Below are 17,057 nucleotides of genomic sequence, written 5' to 3' on the forward strand. Positions count from 1 at the left end.
ATGTAAAAATACTTTGATTGGTCAGAAAACTTGAAAACGTAACTGTAAATCCGGTGCATTTATGCTTCAACTTATCTGTCAAATAAAAATGTCTTAAAGTGCGTATTTCTGGATACTATTAAGTGCAGTTAGGACGAGAACGCACAGCATGGCTCACTTTGTACCTCTGCTTTGCTAACACACTCTTGCTCCTCCTGCTCTCTGCATGGTAGTGCTACACATCTGTCCTCCCCTAGCTTTTGTTTTCTTTGTACTGCTGCTCACATACAACATTCCCTGCGTTATATATGGATTTTAGGTTGTAGAAAAATAATATGACAACATCCATCTTGATGTTTTTTCATTAATGAAAACAGGAGGGCTAAAATACAACACAGAGTAAAAAACTCTGACGTGTGTTTTAAGTAAAAAATATTGAAAATGGTAGTGGCTTCCCACCAGACTTTCAAAACTTCCGGTACTTTGTGCGACTATCAGTCTATTAAAAAACTGTCTTGTTAATGCAGGTACATTGAGGGACTATTTTAAAACTGCTCTATGGTCCTTGTAAAGTGAGTTCTTATAACTTTCTTTAAAGGCAGATAAAAGGAGTAAATACAGCGTAGCTACAGAAAGAGTGTTGTAACATTCCTCTGTGTTTCCACTTAGATCTGTGCACAATGCACTTTCCTTACCCCACTAAGGAGATCTGCCCCAAAGGCTAAATTATTCAACTAATTTGTTACAAGCAGTGTTGAAAGGGTGAATTTTTCGAGTAATACACACTTGATGACTAAATGTTTTGACTGTTCATTGACTGAAACTTACCCAAAACTATGAAGGGTAAAAAAAAAAAACTGGAATGTAACTGACATGAACAGACATTTGGTCTAAAAACAATAATTAAATAATTAAATATAAATAAATAATAAAAATAACTGCCAAAATAAGCACTAATAAAAAAGTATTTATAGAACTTGCTCTTGACATGTTTTTTTAATATTTTTTTTACTTAAGCCAAAAATTATTAGTCTTGATCTGCTTAAGATGTCTGCCTTTTGAAAGAAGTGTTTTCTTTGCATCTTTACATCCGTTAATTACTCTGCCAATGGTGGATCAAGATGGAACAAGATTAGATTTAAAAAATTATGGTTTTAAATCTTATTTTGTATTGATGTTGGGTCCTTGTTAATATTTTACACAGTACATGCAGATCTTCTCTGTTTTCAATAGTTTTTTTTAATTATTTGTCAAATGGTGGGGTCATTACACATGACCAAATCTGGACTCTTTGAGCGACACACTAAAATGAATGCCTGCATAACTAAGACATGAATTGAAAGCAGGAAACTTTTAATTCTTGCTGTGGTAAACAATGAAATTATTACACTGTTTTAAAACATTACTGGACTTTCCTGATCCATGCTCAGGCCAAACTTATTCTCAAAAAGCCTGTTAGTCTGAAAATCAGAAGGCCTCATATATTTGCTCTGTAGCTTTTCTGAATATTTGTGCTGTGCCTGTGTAGTATGTATGCTGGCTTTCTGCTGTTGCACATACCTAAACTCTCATGTTCTGCTGTGACTTAATACTTCCTCTGCTGCCTGGCTATGTGAACTTCATGTTGGTAACACCAAGGGGTCAAGCTGGCTGACCTCACTGGCAAGAAGACAGGAAAGATTGCCTGGTTCACTCAGTCTTCAGAGACACAGGGTAAATTTCCTTGTCTGGGAGCTTCTTGGAAGTTTTTTTTCTTGTGCATGTATTTATGCTTGCATGTGCTTTGCCCACTCATTTATGTTTTCATATCCTGTGAGTCGTCTGTGTGTGACTCCCACAATCCTCATTAGTGATCATTCATATCATCCATCGTCTCAGTGCATCTCATTGTTTTCTGAACGCTTTGCTTACTTGGCAGTTGGGACCAATGGTTAATTGACTATAAATAATATGGATGCAGGCATTAGCCACAGGGGGCAGTATCAATTAGAAGGCAAAAATTAAAGCATTGGCTCGGTGGTAGAGTCGGATTTCTCACAACTGGAAGGTTCGGGTTTGATTCCAGCTCCTGCAGTCAAATATGAGAGTGTCCTTGGATAGGACACTAAACCCCCGCTCTTGGTCAGCGGTGTATATATGTGTATGGACGAGATTAGCTAATACAGATGGGCCCGTCACTGAGCACCCACAAGAAAGAGCTTTCTTTCTTCATCATGCACTTTAGGAAGTTCAATAACCAGTTCATACCTTAGCCCAGGGGCGGCATGTAATGTCCACAGGTGGAAACCCGAATTTTCTGTGGGCAGATGTGTGTAAATTAATCATTGCGGGGGTTTCTCTTTGTCTGAGTGTGCATTTGTGTGTGTTTTTGTGTTTTTTTGTCACCTTCAACAAACATCAAATTCAAGTCATGTATCACATCCTGACCCAGGGGTAAAGCATCACACCAGTAAACACCATGCAAATCACAGGCTATCAATATGGGGAAGCGACAGCTGCCTAGTAATGATTTCACGTTACAAAATCAATAACAAAACAAAAAAAAGGAACTTTTGGGAGAAGGAACATGAGAAGTTTGATCAAAACAAACAGAAACAGAAACAAATTTGGAAAGTTAAAGCAACAGTGATCATCGCAGTAATAGGATTTGAGAGACATTCAAGATTTAAGAGATATATCTAAGATCTTTTTTCCAAGGTCTTCAGTCCAAGGAACAGCTAAGTTACTGTGCAGGACCCTCAATACAGCTAATATCAATTCATAGTTAAGTTGCTACTTTAGCCCAACACACAGCATATATTTCCACAGTGGCATATGTTTTCAATCTGTGTTTTTACACAGTAAAGGGCATGGTTCATTGTTGTGGTTTGTTAATGAATTTGATGTGTCTTTCATTTTCCTCCTTTTTTATATTAGACTTTCCTAGTTAGCACCTCTAAGGGCGTTGAGTGTTTTTGTTGAAATATGCAATGTGTTTCTTTAGCAGTTCACTATCTCATTATTATTATTATTATTATTATTATTATTATTATTATTATTATTATTATTATTATTATTATTATTATTATTATTACTATTATTATTATTTTTATTATTATTATTATTATTATTATTATAATTATTATTATTTTATTATTTTTATTATTATTATTATTATTACTGCCGCTAGCCTACCTCCATTGGCACCTTAAGTGTACAAATTTTTTATCAAGTTATATTCTTTTTGAATGCCATTACCTTATAACATACATACACCTTTTTGGCCCAGTTTTGTTTTACAATTCTTTCAGATTTTTTTGTGTTTTCAGAAAAGTTAATTGGCATCTTAACATTTTTTTTCTTTGTATTTTGGCATCTACTTTATCATCATGATGTTTATTTTTGTGTGTTAAACCACAGCAAGTATGCCTACAAGTGAGAGTGAGTCAGTGAACACTGAAAATAACAATGGACTGGAGGATAAATCTCCCTGCTGTGGACCACTGTGGTGAGTGCGATTTCATTTTTCCTCTGAACAAATGAAAAGACATTAAACTAACATTTCTGAGAGTACAGTGAATAGAGAAATGACTGCTTAGCAAATCAAACAGACTAAGCATAGACACTAGGTATTGCTCTTTCTCTTAATCTTCTCGACAGTCAAAAAAGACTTGGTCAAACCTCAGACGTCCTATCCTGGAATTGTATTATTAAAATCCCAATAAATTCTGCACTGCTACCCCATTTTTGTCAGAATTCACGTCTTAGAGGAAGTAGACAGCTGTAGATGGCTTATTTTGGTATTTCTATTAAGTCTTTTATTCTGTTACAGGATAACACTGTCACACAAAAAGTGTGAAAGAGTACATTTACTTAATGACCAGTACGTGTTTATATAGCATGATGCTGTACCAAACAAAGGACCCAAAAGGCAGGACTGATTAGACAGGCAAAAAGTTCAAAGTCTGTTTAATGACAACTCAAGGTTCAAAACACAAGCAGGCAGTCAGGGTAGCAGAGCTGGCAGGCTTTTCCATTCTGTGCATTAACTTTATTGAACAGTCCCTCTTAAAATTAGATTGGCATTTGAGAAGTATTAAGATGTATAAGTTACCATTGGAAATTTAGTATCAGGTTTTAGTTTGAAACCTTTTTTGACCAAGTTTTTAAAAATAAAAATGTTCTTCTGTTTCAGTCGTCAGGGGCGACGCTGGAATCGTTTCTGCCGCAGAAAGTGTCGTGCAGCCGTAAAATCTGTAACATTTTATTGGCTGGTCATAATCCTGGTCTTCCTTAACACCCTCACCATCGCTTCTGAGCACTACAACCAGCCAGACTGGCTGACTGAAGTTCAGGGTATCTCATTTTGTTTCATTTTTTCTAGTAACTTAAATTTCATGCCATTCTTTTTAAAACTATAAAATGTTGGTACATTTGTGTCTAATTTAAGCCTTTTCTCTACAGATGTCGCCAACAAAGTTCTCTTGGCCATGTTCACCCTGGAAATGCTGGTGAAGATGTATAGTTTAGGCCTGCAGGCCTATTTCGTGTCTTTGTTTAACCGCTTTGATTGTTTCGTGGTGTGTGGAGGCATCATAGAGACAATCCTGGTGGAGCTGGCCATCATGTCTCCTTTGGGTATTTCAGTTTTCCGCTGCGTTCGTCTCCTTAGGATCTTCAAGGTTACACGGTGAGCATTAAAACAGCAAGTTGACATTGCATTGCTGTTTCAGGCTTTCATGTTAATTTTAATCTTTTCATTGGCATTCATGGGTAGGATATTTTTATTTAATATATTCTGCTATACTAGGAGTGGGGGCTTAATGTGTTTATTTATTTCATTAAATCAGTTTGTTTGACATAACTTGTGTCTACCATTCATTTCTTTTCAAGTCACTGGGCATCTCTAAGCAATCTGGTGGCCTCTCTACTCAACTCCATGAAGTCCATTGCCTCTCTCTTGCTGCTGCTCTTCCTCTTCATCATTATTTTCTCCCTGCTTGGCATGCAACTTTTTGGAGGCAAGTTCAACTTTGATGAAACTGTGACCAAAAGGAGCACGTTTGATAACTTTCCTCAGGCCCTACTCACAGTTTTTCAGGTGAGTTTCTGGTTTTATTTTCTTGTTTGAAATGAGTTTGCAAATATTTGTAACTAAAATAGCTTTTGTTATTGTATTTGTCAGATTTTAACGGGAGAAGACTGGAATACTGTGATGTATGATGGTATAATGGCATATGGTGGTCCCTCCTCCTCTGGAATGGTGGTCTGCATTTACTTTATCATCCTCTTTGTCTGTGGGAACTGTATCCTCTTTGCCATGAACAAACACACATGCTCATACTCCTTTTATCTTAAAAACAAACAGTTTCATGCTTCTTGGTCAGTTTTTTCTCCTTAAGGCATGTGAACAGACATTCTGTTAAATGTTTTCTTGGCCATCGCTGTTGACAACCTGGCAGATGCAGAAAGCCTCAACACAGCACAGAAGGAGAAAAAAGAGGCTAAGAAGAGAAAGGACAGTGCCAAGTACAGCTTAGGGTACCTTAATATTTCACCTTTCAATATCTTTAAAACTGTTTCGCATTATGTGTTGCCCTCTCGGCTCTGTGTTTTCTTTGTGTTTGTAATTTGTCTTTGGTGGATAGACTTGTATTTCTTTGTGTCTTTGTTCTTTGTAGCAGTGGCGGCTGCTGGTCAGTCAAGGAGGGGAAACTCATTTTTTGCGGCCCACATCATAAATTTGTTTATTTACTTAAACGTAAATTCTACCCTCCGTCCCAGCTTGTTAGCAGCTGGAGCTGCTATGTGAGACTACGACAGGCCGTAAGTGTGAGTGACAGGGGGAGAAGCTCCGCAGCTGCAGCTGTAGCTGTAGCTGCTTATTGGTGAAAGGAGAGAGAATCTGTAAACACAATGCTCGTCATTTTTAAGAAAAGTAAACTCGCTGGGGATCGATAAAGCCTCTGGATCAGTCCAGAACAACTTAACGTAAAACTAAGAAGATGCTCCGATGGAGGGTTATACTTCAAGATTGCTGACTGGCTCATTTCACTGTCAATCAAAAAGGGATTCGGCCTCAGACAGATCATTCAATCATCATACAGAAGCCCAGCATCCAGGCCAGCCCAGGGGTGGGGTGGGGCGTCGTCCCATTGTTATTGGCTGGGCTGAGTTAAAGTCCAGGGCTGTTTTTCAGTCCCAGTCCGCCACTGCCACTGCCTCATAGACCCCCAGAGACGCTGAGCGTCCGGTGGGCGGGACAAAGCCCAGCGTTTATCCAATCACCGTCCAGTTTCCACAGTGGAACAACCCACTTTACGCTTCCCTGCTGAAGTCAGAAGACACTCAGTGCCCGACTGTGTTAAAGCGCTGAGACGCTGCGGGGATGAATGAGAAGGAGGTCGAGCCAGTTATGAAATGTACACACAGCTGTACATATCACCACTTTTTTGGGGACATTTTAGGGGAAGCTGAGCTTCCCTTGCAGTCTTAGAGCAATCGCCACTGTTTTGTAACCATGTCTTCTGTTGCCTCCTGTGTTGCAGAAGTGAAAATGTAAAACAACACAAGACGTGAAAACTAGACAAGTGGAAACACAAAATACAACACAAGACATGGATCAGTAACATTAAGATATGAAGACGTTAATGCTTGACTCAAAGGAACATGATAAATCCATCCAGGATTGGTTACAAACACAAAGAAAATAAAACAAAAAGTGCAGCATTTTCTTCTCATTTGGCTCAAGCACCTTTTTTGGGTTGAAAATTGCCTTCTAGTCTTTTCTGTCCTGCGTCTCTTACAGGGATGAAAGCACAGACAAGAATATGGCTGAAATAAATGAAAGCATGAAAGAAGACACCAAGGTACGGAAAAGAACAGTTTTAATCAAATGTAATGGTAATTAACATCAAAGCAACAACTCAAAGCAGTGTTTCTCTATGAATTTAATGATGCTCAACTTTGTTCACTGTGTGCAGATCTCTGCAGAGATCACGCTGGAGGACTTCTATACTGCGGTCGACTCTCCAGGTAAAAACAACCCTCATTTTCAGTGACAGTGTAAATCATGTTGTCTATTACTTCTCTTGTTTGTTGTGAGTTGATGAAGTTTTTTATCAATAAGAGGTCTTAAGATTGCTTTACCAAGGAAATCAATAAATAGTAACACTGTCACAACATGATGCAAGAGATGGGAGACGATATACAGGGAGAAATTTACAACTGTTACAGGGAACATGCCTTTTTTTATTTAAGATCTTGTATATTTGGGATGGAAATAAAAAATATTTTCTGTTGTAAATCTTTTTTTGGAATGATGTGTCAAATTCTAAACAAATTGTCTACAGATTGGCACCTTGGCTCAGTGGTTGAGTGGGCTTTATAACCAAAAAAAATGTTGCACTTGAAGCCTGTAGATGGTCATTCACAGATGAGTTGTTGGGCAGTAAGTGTGGAAGGTTCTTTTGTGATATTGGATGAACGTATGAGGAGTAGTAGAGTGCTCCTCACATTTCCTTTTTTGTGCTGAGTCTTGCAATTTGAACAGAACTGAATTTCAGATTTTTGAAAACTTTTATATTCAATGAGAGCAATCGAAAGCAAAGAGAAATCGAAAGCAGTAAATATGCAGATGCACTAATATTTCCTTACATATTGAAAATATTACAACTCTCAAGGAAATATCGTGTCACGATTAGTTGTTTTGCACAATTCAATGAGCTTTGTCAAATGAGCATCACATTTACCTGAAGAACATGGAATAATACAACTTTGTTTGAATGTATGCATCAACTTGATTATGAAGTCAGACAAAACATTTTTTTTACATTAATACAGCAAAATCACGGAAGTTGTCAGTTTTAAATTGTAATGTAAAATACTCTAAAACAGGTGTTTGAAGGAAAAAAAAAAAAAAAGTATTTTGTGCACAATTACAACAACAACAGCAATCTCTATGATCTTTTGTCAGGACCCCGTCCTCGGAGGATTTCTGATCTCACCATCAAAGAGAAGATTCAGCCCATCCCAGCTGGCAGCGCTTTTTTTATCTTCAGCAACACTAATCCGTGAGTCGTCAACATGAATGGTCATGAATATTGGTGAAACAACAAGACACCTGAACCTATCTACCTCTTAGTTTTAAACTCAAACATGCCTTAATTCTCACATTCATACCTTTTCTGCTTCCTGTCTTCTCCCTTTTTGTTTCTTTTCTGCCTTCTGCTGCATAGGTTCCGTGTTTTCTGCCACAAGCTAATCAACCATCATATCTTTACCAACCTGATTTTGATCTTCATCATGCTAAGCTCTGTTTCTCTGGCTGCCGAAGACCCAATACGCAACTTCTCTGCTCGCAATATTGTACGTAAAGCACCAAATCACAACAGTCATTATCTCAAGACATTTTCCAAAACCATTGACAGGTCTAGACCAGCTGATCATGTATTATTAAAAGAGGCCCAACATCAAGACAGTGTAAGGAGTCTTCTGCTGAAAATGTGATTGAAATGTTGATCACATTTCCCAGCAGGACTTGGGATCTGCCCACACTGCCTTAAGTACTAAAAGTTGGTGAAACGGCAATGATAGTGCTGTGTTTTGTTGGCCAACAAACCCACCAGACCTGAGCCAACAACTGTCAACTCAAGGATGAGAGGCACCATACCCAGTGACATAGGTGAAGTGGAAGCCACCATCAAAGCAGCCTGGGCTTCCATAACACCTCAGCAGTACCACTGGCTGATTGCCCTAATGCCACACTGCACTGATGCAGTAATTCATGCAAAATAAGCCCCAACATGAGGTTGTATTGTGTCAAATACTGAGTTCACACAAATAATCATCTTTAAAAAAATATTTTTAGTCACCATGTAAAATTTTCAAATTTGTTTGGATACGGAAATTTTGGTTTTGAATACACACACATTTAACCAAACGGGGCAGCTGAATGAGGGTCATCTGTCCGCCAACATCTGTGTAAAACATGGGTGGAGAACATGCCAAGCTGAGGAACTAATATCAATAAAAATCAGGGTTCTTCCACCAAATATTAATGTCTGAACTTCTTTGTAGTAAAAAATTCAATTTCCTCCCTTTTTAATTGTCCCACTCATACCTTAATAAACTTATTTATTTAGAAGTTAAGAAGTTGGAATAAATTTCATGACAATTAATTCATGACAATCAGAGTTTTACTGCTTTAAAATACTGCTTCTTACTATGTTGTTATTCTTGGATTCATGACAGTAACTTGTGCATTGCTTCTTGCAGATACTGGGTTATTTTGACTATGCTTTCACGGCTATCTTTACTGTTGAGATCCTGTTGAAGGTAAATAACCTTTGTGCTGTTTTGTGCTGTGCTGGGTAGAGCTTTAGTAACTCTTCGTGCTTATGTCACTGTGATTGCCTCCTCAGATCCTAGGCTATGCAGACTATGTCTTCACTAGTATGTTTACATTTGAGATCGTTGTAAAGGTAAACAAATACTGTTGTGCTGCCCTCATAAAAACCCACAGCTTCCAAGCTTGCTGCACATGTCCATCCTCTTTAACCATGGCATCTGTAATTCAAGTCATGTTGGAAATTTCATGTCATGTTTGTCAACACCTTACCTCCCCTTTTTATCCTTTATCAGTGTGTGGACAAGTCCCTTTCCGGATTTCAACTTCAGTTTTTCAGTCCTATATTGTAATAACTCTGATGGTGATTAAAACCCTTTACAATCACATTTTTCAAAACGTTCACGTTTCTGATATTTCAAGCAACAAACATTTAAAACTTAGAATTTGACTGAGAAGATTGAGATTAACATTAAGATACACTTTATTTATTCCCTTGGGGGAAACTCTGTTATTTTGAAATATTCTGGACTGTGGAGAAAAAAACTTCGGTCTGTTTAATGCTATCCTTACACCTGTTGTATTCTCTAAAAACAGATTTTTCTGTTGTATGATGTGGTTAAATTTTCGGGGGAAAAAAAAAGTATGTCAAAGAAACTACAAGATGCACACACAAACACAAAAGCACACCAGAACATGCAACTGTGCCTTTTTACTGTAAAATTAAAACTTTGGAATCTGACCCTTGGCTAAATGCACTCCTGCACCTTAAAAAATATTATCTTAGTAAAAGTCTATGATGTATTTTATTAGAAGGGAAAAGCCCTGATGGCTTTCAAAGCCAGCTAAACTACATGGAAGACGCAGCACTACTGAGTATAGGTTTCGATAATGGCGAGCTGATCTTTATCCAATGATGTGAGGGGCCATTACATTCTGTCACATTTAAATATGAAGCTAAATTATTCACATACACAACCGAAAACCTCCCACACGTGCAACTGAAATGCTCTCATATGGTCAATCATATGCATATGTGATTGTGAGAGAGCATTTCTGAATAATGGCCCTAACAGCCCCTCATACATTGTAACCAGTACAAAACAGTGGCATGTAACTCATGCACCTCCATTTAAAATAAACCAATAAAAGAAATATCTCTCTACATCCTGCCTTAATCTAACTGGTTAGCTTATGTTCCCTCCTTTCTTGTCCTAACACTCCATTCGTACATGTGTCAATTCACCATCATGTATTAACCTTTGCCCTAAGTGCTATTTTAACTCTTGCGTATCTACACCAGTCGTCTAAAACAATGTTTTTCTGACCACAGTGTTGGTGTGTGTTTTTGTATGTTTGTTTCAGGTTTTTGCTTTACTAAAAATTGAATTCAAATTTTTTTATGTGCTAACATGCAAAAGAGAAGAATGAACTAAAACAAACTACTAATAATAAAAAGTCAAAACACAGAGTACTTAAGTGTTTTCAAACAATGTTTTACTTTATAAATATAAATTATTATTCATAAATAAATGAGTATATTTATTTATGACATATGACAAATACATTTTCAGATTTAAAAATACATACATACATATATACATACATACATGCACATAACAATAATGCACTGTAATACGGCACATTATTACTTTGTCAAATCCAAGTAGTGTGAATTTAAGATATGACTGAAGTCTGTTCAAATTAAGAAAAACTTGGTTCACACTTTTTTTTTTTTTTAAGAATGCCAAAAAGTTTTGGGAAACAAATTATTACAATATAAGTCGTGGTGTAGAGAAGACATTTCAGCCTGACAGGTGTTGCATGTGTTGTATAGTAACGCTGAAGTCACGTTTGTTTTCTTTTCCCTTCCCAAGATGACAGCGTTTGGAGCATTCCTACATAAAGGGGCATTCTGCAGAAACTGCTTCAACCTTTTAGACTTGCTGGTTGTTGGCGTGTCTTTGGTCTCCTTTGGAATTCAGTATGTATCCTTTAATTGTTTTTCAATGACTAAATCTGGAATAATAATAATAATAATAATAATAATAATAATAATAATAATAATAATAATAATAATAATAATAATAAAAATAATAATAATAAAAGAAAGGTGGTCTTGATTTTTACCAAATTAACTGTTTTTTAAAATTATTTATTTATCTATTTTGTCAGGTCATCTGCTATCTCAGTGGTAAAGATCCTTCGTATTTTGAGAGTCCTCCGTCCACTCAGAGCCATCAACAGAGCAAAGGGATTAAAGGTTAGGCCACAACAGCAACAAAGATCATAGTGTTTGTAAATCAGTCAGTGTGTATGTTGTTTCCTACAGAGTGTCTGCAACTGTTTTGAACTTTTTTATGGTGCTGCACTGTGTATTTCTACCTATAGTATAATGAGTGTGTCTGTCCGTGTGTCCTTTGCAGCATGTGGTCCAGTGTGTATTTGTGGCCATCAGGACCATTGGCAACATCATGATTGTCACCACACTGCTACAGTTTATGTTTGCCTGTATTGGAGTGCAGCTCTTCAAGGTAAAGTCAAGAAACCTGATGATGGGAAGGAGAAATAAAAGGACTTGGGAGATGAAAACTAATCAATGGGCTTTCAAGCATTAAGCAATAAATAAGAAAGTTATGAACAAAGTCTACTTTGATCCTATACATTTTTACAGGGGAAATTCTATCGCTGCACAGATGATGCAAAGTCCAGTCCAGATGAGTGCAAGTAAGTTTCCTCTGTAAGGGTCCCCATGATGTCCAATACTGTACATTGTATTAAATCAGTGTGTCCTTATGTGCATGAACATTTTAAAGGTGACTGTTTGTTCTTTAATCATAGAGGGACCTTCATTCTTTACAACAATGGAGACACAGCTGCACCCATGGTGAAGGAAAGGATCTGGTACAACAGTGACTTTAACTTTGACAATGTCCTTGTGGCCATGATGGCTCTTTTTACCGTCTCAACCTTTGAAGGATGGCCCACGTAAGTAGATTTAAGTATAATGCATAGAGAAAACTTCCTCTTTATCAGTTTTTTAAAACCCACAATTACCAACATTCTCACAACGATTTTGGCTTGCATTGTAGACAAGCAACAAAACTATCCTAAAATAAGACATCAGTATGACTAAAACTAGAACTATAACTGTAACTGTTGTTTTAGTATTACTATACAATTAGATTTAGTAAAACTGTTGTTGAAGCCATGGTAACTGGAACTGCACAGAACAGAAAGAGAAGCGGTGACTGAGGCAGCTCAAAATCAGCACATCCCAGTGCATTGGGAGTTTCCTATCATCTTATTTTTTTGTGGTCATCATGCAAAGGGGGATTTTATCTCCGTAATATACTACATGAATCATAAACTCTAACTTAACATCCAATGGAGTTGTGGAAGTTGTAAAGTTTTTTATTTTTAAAACAGATGAAAGAACAAACTGGAATCAAATCCTCTTCAGTTTTTATTAATGATCTTTTTTTGTTTCCCCACAGTCTACTGTACAAGGCTATTGACTCTAACAGAGAGAACATGGGTCCCATCTACAACTACCGCATTGAGATCTCCATCTTCTTCATCATCTACATCATCATCATTGCCTTCTTCATGATGAACATCTTTGTTGGTTTTGTTATTGTCACCTTTCAGGAACAGGGGGAGAAAGAGTACAAAAACTGTGAGCTTGACAAAAACCAGGTAGAAAGTGCATTAATTCTTTCATTGAACATTTCAAATGACTAGGAAACCAATTTGTATAGAAACTTTAATGGTTCTTTCATGTGCTCTTAATAGAAGTAGTGTCATGCTTAAAGTACATGGCCCTGTTTTGAAAAGCTGACTAAAGCTTAGACATGGAAGATAGTTCATGTGTTGCTTTGGATGAAGTGGGAGTACAAGACATTCAGCCATTCTTAAAAACCCTTCATTTAATAACTCAGTTTAACTGTTTGCTACATGTTTTATATTTTCACTGTTCCATCCTACTGTCAGACAGCCCTTTCTTTGGTACTATTTTTTAATGAAAATATTTCCACACACCAATACTAGTGTCAAATCATCTGACCAGGTGAGAAAGTGAGAAGATCAGCTGAACTCAACCCAAGCTTTGCTTGGTTGAAAGTTTGTCAGAAAATCAGTCACTATATGATTATACATAGAGGGGCTTAAGTTTCCATACGTAGGAAAAATGAACATTTTATGCTGGACAACCGTTTTCATTTATACACTGTGCACATTGGGGCGTCGGTGGCGCAGTCGGAGAATGCGCTTGGTTCAAGGATGCGGAAGGTTGCAGGTTCAAGCCCAGCTCTGGGCGACACATGGCGATGTGTCCTTGGGCAAGACACTTAACCCCAAGTTGCTCCCACTGCTGCGTCAGTGGTGTGTGAATGGGTATGAAAGGGCATGACTGTGTTAGATGTACTGATTGATAGCTGTCATAGTAAAGATTGGCTCCATCAAGATTGGCTCCAGTGTGTGAATGTGAGCGCGAATGGGTGTGGATGGGTAAGTGTGACCTGTGGTGTACAGCAGCTTTGAGTAGTCCATGACTAGAAAAGCGCTATATAAGCTCAAGTCCATTACCATTACCACTATATAGCCGCGTTTCCACCAAGCAGACTGGTTCGGTTCTTCTCGGTATGGCGCGCATTTTGTGGCGTTTCCACTGACTTATCCCGGGACAGATCCCCAAAAACCGAGACGAGCCGTCCCACTTTTTGGGACCCTTCCGTATGGGTGCCAGACTGAACCGAGACGTTCTCGGAAGGTGGAGCAACAACACTGCAGACTGTTGATTGGTCAAAAGAATCATCACTTACCCCGACAGCGGCAGCATTTCTCCTGGCGGGTCACAGTCTTCTCTGGAACAAAGCTTGATTGCACTTTGTAACTAAGAGCTACATGACAATCACAGAGAGGATGAAATGCTGCATGTCTGTCATCTATGCTCTTTTTTTACTGTGTCGCATTTTTCTTCTTCATTGGATTTATTAGCGGGGTAAACTGTGTCGTGCTGCGTCGTGCCATTGTTTAACAGCTGGGGCTTTTGGCATTTGGCTTACACGCTGCCTACCACGAGAGGGCACAGTTTGCTGTGGAACGCAAACAGGATCAGGCTTAACTGTACCAAACCATGCCAAACCGTACTGAACCGACCTGGACTGTGTGGCCTATGATTACCATTGTTCCACTTATTAATATGTGTTTTCAAAACACTGGTAATCATATGGAGCACATTGTATAAAAAAAGACGGTTGTCCAACATAAAATGTTTATTTTTCCTCTGTAAGAAAACGTTTGACCCACCCTGTACATTTCCTTGCAATACTGGTCAATTTGGTCAATTTGGTCATTTTGGCCATTCAGTATCTGAATGGTTTGCGAACCATCCTCAGTAACAACCCATCCCACTGCAGCAATTTTTGTTATCAGACCTTTGCAGGAATATTTGTGATGAAATTTTGCTCTCATTCAGCTCTCCTTCTCAAAGCTTTGCTGTTGTCTCATCTTAAAACATAAATTAGGGAAATGTCATAACTTTTAACATTTTTGCTGTTGCCACTACTGCCTGTGGTTTAAGTTGCTCTCATGTCTGTGCCCAGCATTTGCCATTATTTTTCAATTCTAAAGATCAGCCTGAGACACTAACTGCTTTTGCTTAAATGTAAACCAATTTAGAAACAGAATGAGAACTAATGTTTTTGTATATCCTTTCAATTATAAATTTTACACCAATACTGATAACAGGCCAGAAAACAAGGTATTTTCAGTTTCCTTACAGAATTTCAAATTTTAACCCTTACCATGGAAATATGTTTCTCCTTTTTTGCCCTTTGTGTGCAAAGATTTCTTTAGATCTCTCAGAATTCCCAAGGTTCTTTGCAACCTGATTTTGAGAAATTACGTTTTTGAGTTGATCACTTTTTAACGGTTAAGTTTTTGCAAAGGGTTCCAGTAATTTGCAGACCACCAAACTCTTTAAACATTTTACTCAGAATCTCACCTCTTTTGGAAACAGGGTTGCTGGTTCAGGACACATGTACAAATTAAGCTACATGACAAAAAGGAGCAGTACTGAGTGTTTTGACTACTTGTAGTTGTGTTTTGGGTGAACCAATCAGAAAGTCATTTCCTTTTCACTTTTAAAAGATGCGCCTTCGATGTGTGAAGTATGAAGGCGAACAGATCACAGTCATGTCTACTGAAGCTATCCCTTTGAATCATTAAATTAAGCATCTCTCCTCGTCAAAGACACACAGGACATTTATGTGTGAGCAACAGTAGTAACATTAAACTGATAATTTGAATCTGGCACGCTAATAAAACTGGGCAGAGCTGAAACATTTTTTTTCCTTTAAACTTCTTGTTTTCTGTTTCACTACTTCACTGATCTTGGATGGCAAGCAAACAAGGATTGAAAATAATGAAGAAGTGGTTGGCAAAGAAAGACAACTTGGACAGCCTTGATCAAACATTGGCATCTGTAACAGGGAAACTGTGGGATTGTATAGCTTAAAAAAAAACAGGGCCAAGGGGGAGATCTGTTTGAAAACAAGGTACAGTTGTTGATAATCCACAATCATTTTGGTAACAGCTGTCTTTTTCTTCTTTTGCCCCATCAATTTTCATCACCTCCTCAGCGTCAGTGTGTGGAATATGCTCTTAAAGCCCGCCCACTGCGCCGCTACATCCCGAAGAACCCCTACCAGTACAAGTTCTGGAACGTGGTCAACTCGACAGGCTTTGAGTACGTCATGTTTGTCCTGATCATCCTCAACACCCTTTGTCTGGCTATACAGGTAAGTCTTAATACAAAGTTTATATCAGCTCGTTAGTGAATTTAATACCACCACATTCAGTGCTATCAGTGTTAAGTCTGGGTAAATTCCATGTACCTAACCACTGTGGCATATAAACAGAGCAAACAAAAAAAGTTTCCCTCAACAATGGCTCTTTTAATTTATTGAATTATTGTCCAATTACTGAATTTATGAAATTGTTTTTTTTTTAAATAGAACTACACAAAGAAGACTCGAATTTGATAACATAGTCCACATTTATAAAGTCACTCTACTCATCATTTTTTATTGTCTGCTAACTTCTTGCCATCAAGCATGTATATTAAGACCGCACATTGGCAGTTAAATGAATCCATCCTCACAGAGTTAAAATCTGTATTTTCTTCAAGGTTTTTGTTGACTAAGTTATCTTATCAAGGGTGTAAACCTTGAGGTAAGCTACAGGTATAAGGGAAGTTGGTGGGCTGTTGATGTTCTAGGAGGTAAAGTCGAGAGGTGGGAGGCTTTATTGCAAGATATTATGCATGTTTAGTTTATTAAAATGTTATGATTTTGTTTAGTGACAGGGTTAGGTTAGGGTTGGGGTTTATGTGGTAAGGGTTAGTGCTAGTAGGGTCAGGGTTAGGGTTTGCACGGTTAGGGTTAGGGTTTCCATGTTTTTTTAAGTGTAAATGTCATCATTAGTACCCTCAGTAAGTAAAATAAAAATTCTCTATATCAGTAATATTTTTCAAAGCTACAGGGAGTCAAAGAGCTGCATGAGGCTCCTGAGCCATAGGTTGCAGATTCCTGGTATGGCAACACACTCAGAGCCGGTTTAGACCTGAACCAGCTTTTACTTTAAATTTTACCAAAAAGGAAAGTTTTAAGTCTACCATTCAAAGTAGAGATTATGTTTGACCCTCAGACTCCATCTGGTAGATTTTTTATTTATTTATTATTGTTTTGTG

The 17,057-nt window shown here is 37.8% G+C and overlaps 1 protein-coding gene across 11 annotated transcripts in view; it reads left to right on the forward strand.

Moving 5' to 3' along the window:
- The window catches only part of cacna1db (calcium channel, voltage-dependent, L type, alpha 1D subunit, b), a 54,200-nt gene that overhangs the window by 22,418 nt on the left and 14,725 nt on the right, over positions 1-17,057 (forward strand). For 2 of the 11 annotated variants that reach the window (XM_074681822.1, XM_074681823.1), the window contains exons 10-29: positions 1,618-1,692; positions 3,379-3,466; positions 4,154-4,314; positions 4,423-4,648; positions 4,852-5,059; positions 5,144-5,264; positions 5,373-5,499; positions 6,767-6,827; positions 6,942-6,993; positions 7,934-8,030; positions 8,196-8,325; positions 9,235-9,294; positions 9,381-9,440; positions 11,182-11,288; positions 11,480-11,567; positions 11,731-11,838; positions 11,979-12,031; positions 12,146-12,292; positions 12,802-13,003; positions 15,949-16,107. In XM_074681822.1, coding sequence (XP_074537923.1) covers positions 1,618-1,692; positions 3,379-3,466; positions 4,154-4,314; positions 4,423-4,648; positions 4,852-5,059; positions 5,144-5,264; positions 5,373-5,499; positions 6,767-6,827; positions 6,942-6,993; positions 7,934-8,030; positions 8,196-8,325; positions 9,235-9,294; positions 9,381-9,440; positions 11,182-11,288; positions 11,480-11,567; positions 11,731-11,838; positions 11,979-12,031; positions 12,146-12,292; positions 12,802-13,003; positions 15,949-16,107 — 2,330 coding nt within the window. The remainder of the gene's footprint in view (positions 1-1,617; positions 1,693-3,378; positions 3,467-4,153; positions 4,315-4,422; positions 4,649-4,851; positions 5,060-5,143; positions 5,265-5,372; positions 5,500-6,766; positions 6,828-6,941; positions 6,994-7,933; positions 8,031-8,195; positions 8,326-9,234; positions 9,295-9,380; positions 9,441-11,181; positions 11,289-11,479; positions 11,568-11,730; positions 11,839-11,978; positions 12,032-12,145; positions 12,293-12,801; positions 13,004-15,948; positions 16,108-17,057) is intronic. The other 9 variants (XM_074681824.1, XM_074681827.1, XM_074681826.1 and 6 more) reach the window with 5 other exon arrangements.

Source organism: Halichoeres trimaculatus, unplaced genomic scaffold, assembly GCF_033239565.1.
Source record: "Halichoeres trimaculatus isolate MK-OKI-2021-1 unplaced genomic scaffold, fHalTri1.1 fHalTri1_scaffold_11, whole genome shotgun sequence".
Lineage (NCBI taxonomy): Eukaryota > Metazoa > Chordata > Actinopteri > Labriformes > Labridae > Halichoeres > Halichoeres trimaculatus.